This window comes from Cystoisospora suis, assembly GCF_002600585.1.
Source record: "Cystoisospora suis strain Wien I chromosome Unknown contig_8549, whole genome shotgun sequence".
NCBI lineage: Eukaryota > Apicomplexa > Conoidasida > Eucoccidiorida > Sarcocystidae > Cystoisospora > Cystoisospora suis.
Window position 1 is genome coordinate 4981 of NW_027161327.1, and position 2157 is coordinate 7137.

Sequence of the window (2157 nt, forward strand, 5' to 3'; positions counted from 1 at the left end):
GTTCCTGTAAATAACTCTGGTTTACAATTCCAACAATCTACATTCTTAGCCCTGATTGGTATTGCATGCCTGGTGACTTATAAAATACTTCTTATTAATGGGAGCACAGTTCCCTGGGTATCCAGTCCAGTGCTCTGCCTTGGGCATTGAAACTAACCCACTGTACAACCTTGAAACACACTTCCCTTCTCGCCGTAAGTATATAGATAGATAGATAGATAGATAGATAGATAGATAGAAGATAGATTAAGGATAGATAGATAGAGGTAGTCTCATGGATAGGATGCATAGTGTAGGGATGATGGGGAGGTTTTCTTCGTCTGCTTGGTGTAAGAGAAAGACAGAGATGCGAAAAGAGAGAGAAACAATTTTAGATTTTTTGGGTGTACATGCAGGTGAAGAGACGAGACAGGAGCACAAGAAAGAGAAAGACCACCGCAGGTAGTCTGAAGACGGAGCGGGAGGATGACACGTATTTTCTTCTCTCTCTCCTTTTCTTCTGGCCTCTATCTGTGAGGCAATCAAAGAAGTGAGAGAAGAAAAAAGTAGCACTTCCATGAAGAAGAAGGCGAAAGAGATCTTTCTTTCATGATAGTGCAAAGGAGACCACCTTAGGAGAAACAACGAGACCTTGGTAATGAATAAGAGCTCCACACGTCTCAAAGGTCAGAACACATTCACAAGTCTTCGAGTAGACAAGGGTGAGGCGTCTGTACACCTGCGGAGTCACTAGTGCTACTACTACTACTACTGCCACTACGGCATGCATGCATGCATGCCTGCATGCATGCATTGCAAGGAGTATCCCCCCTAACCGCTTGCTTACCCCAGGGAGAGCTTCGATATTCGCCATAGCTCGATCAGTACTTCTCATCATTTCGCGGAGAAGTGCAGGATTTCTGACCATCTGAATTGACTGGCGAAATATCTGCATGCAAACAGACAGAAGATTGCAAAAACACCCTCCTTGAGAAAACATGGATATCTACGTACAGGGGACAAAATATGTGCATGCACATGTATACATAGTAAAACTGTGTATCTTTTCTTCCGTAAAGAAAGATATACACCTTTACTACCCATATAGATAGATAGATAGACTAAGGATAGATAGATAGATTAAAGAGGAGTGTGTGCTTGGGGTGTGGTGTATGATCATCATCCGCGAAGAGAAGAAGGGAAGAAGGGTGTCTACTGCCTACCTGTGGGTCATTAAGAAGATGATTTAATTCAGGGTTTTGATCCCGTAGCTGTTGAAACTGAGGTGTCGACTCCATAAGCATACGAAGGAAATCCGGACTTTCCGTGAGTTGATCCATAAGACTTGACTGAAGCAACTGTTGAAGGAGCATATCTCCCCCCCCATTTCCACCTTGATCGACGCTCTCAAACTCTGGTGGGGAGTGAAGGGGCAAAGAAGAAGAAGAAGGGATACTCGGTTCTGTACCCCCATGAAGAGCCTGTAGATGACGGGCTACTATATGCGCTCCTCCTGCTCTCCCAAAGAAAGGATAGGCTACAGAATCTCCCATCTGAGATAAACTGCGTATCTGGCTACCTGATATGACACACGGACAGAACGACCATCACACGAGGCAAGTAGGGGCGAATCCACAAATAGGAGATAGAAGAAGAAGAAGAAAAGAAAGAGCGAGTGAGACGGGAAGAAAATAGAAAAGAAGAGATGAGAGAAGAAGAAGAAGAGTTGGAAGGAAAACGATGCCATGCAAAAACCGCTTCCGCACTAGACAGCACATAGGCGTAGATACACTGCAGAGAGACACCTAGAAAAGAAAAACACTTGGGAAGCCGCTTACACGTGGGACTTCAAATATCAAGAAGATAGACATATCTATTCTTTCATATGAAAGAGAGTTAGTCATTCTTTCCTATGTATCTACCATATAGACATCCTCTCTTCTCTTGAAGTCTTTCATTAGGTATACACGTAAACATACATTTACACATGGATACATGTAACCTAACTACACCTACGTATATACATATATAGTATCGATCTAAAGGACAGTATCTAAAAATAATAAGAATAATACGCATACACAGAGAGAGACACACAGTCCTTCATTCTAAGCTACCCTCCATACAACATAGGTAGATAGATAGATAAAGATAGATAGATCAATTAAAGATAGATAG

At 42.5% G+C, this 2157-nt stretch overlaps 1 protein-coding gene across 1 annotated transcript in view; it reads right to left on the reverse strand.

Moving 5' to 3' along the window:
• Window positions 1-2153, reverse strand: part of CSUI_010843 (ubiquitin family protein) — a gene marked incomplete at its 3' end in the record, with an annotated part of 7038 nt that extends 4885 nt beyond the window's left edge. Inside the window, exons 1-2 of the mRNA XM_068070944.1 lie at window positions 1203-2153; window positions 827-928 (exon numbers count right to left, since the gene is read on the reverse strand). Of these exons, the coding sequence (XP_067917080.1) occupies window positions 827-928; window positions 1203-1532 (432 nt within the window). The remainder of the gene's footprint in view (window positions 1-826; window positions 929-1202) is intronic.
• Between the last annotated feature and the right edge of the window lie 4 nt (window positions 2154-2157).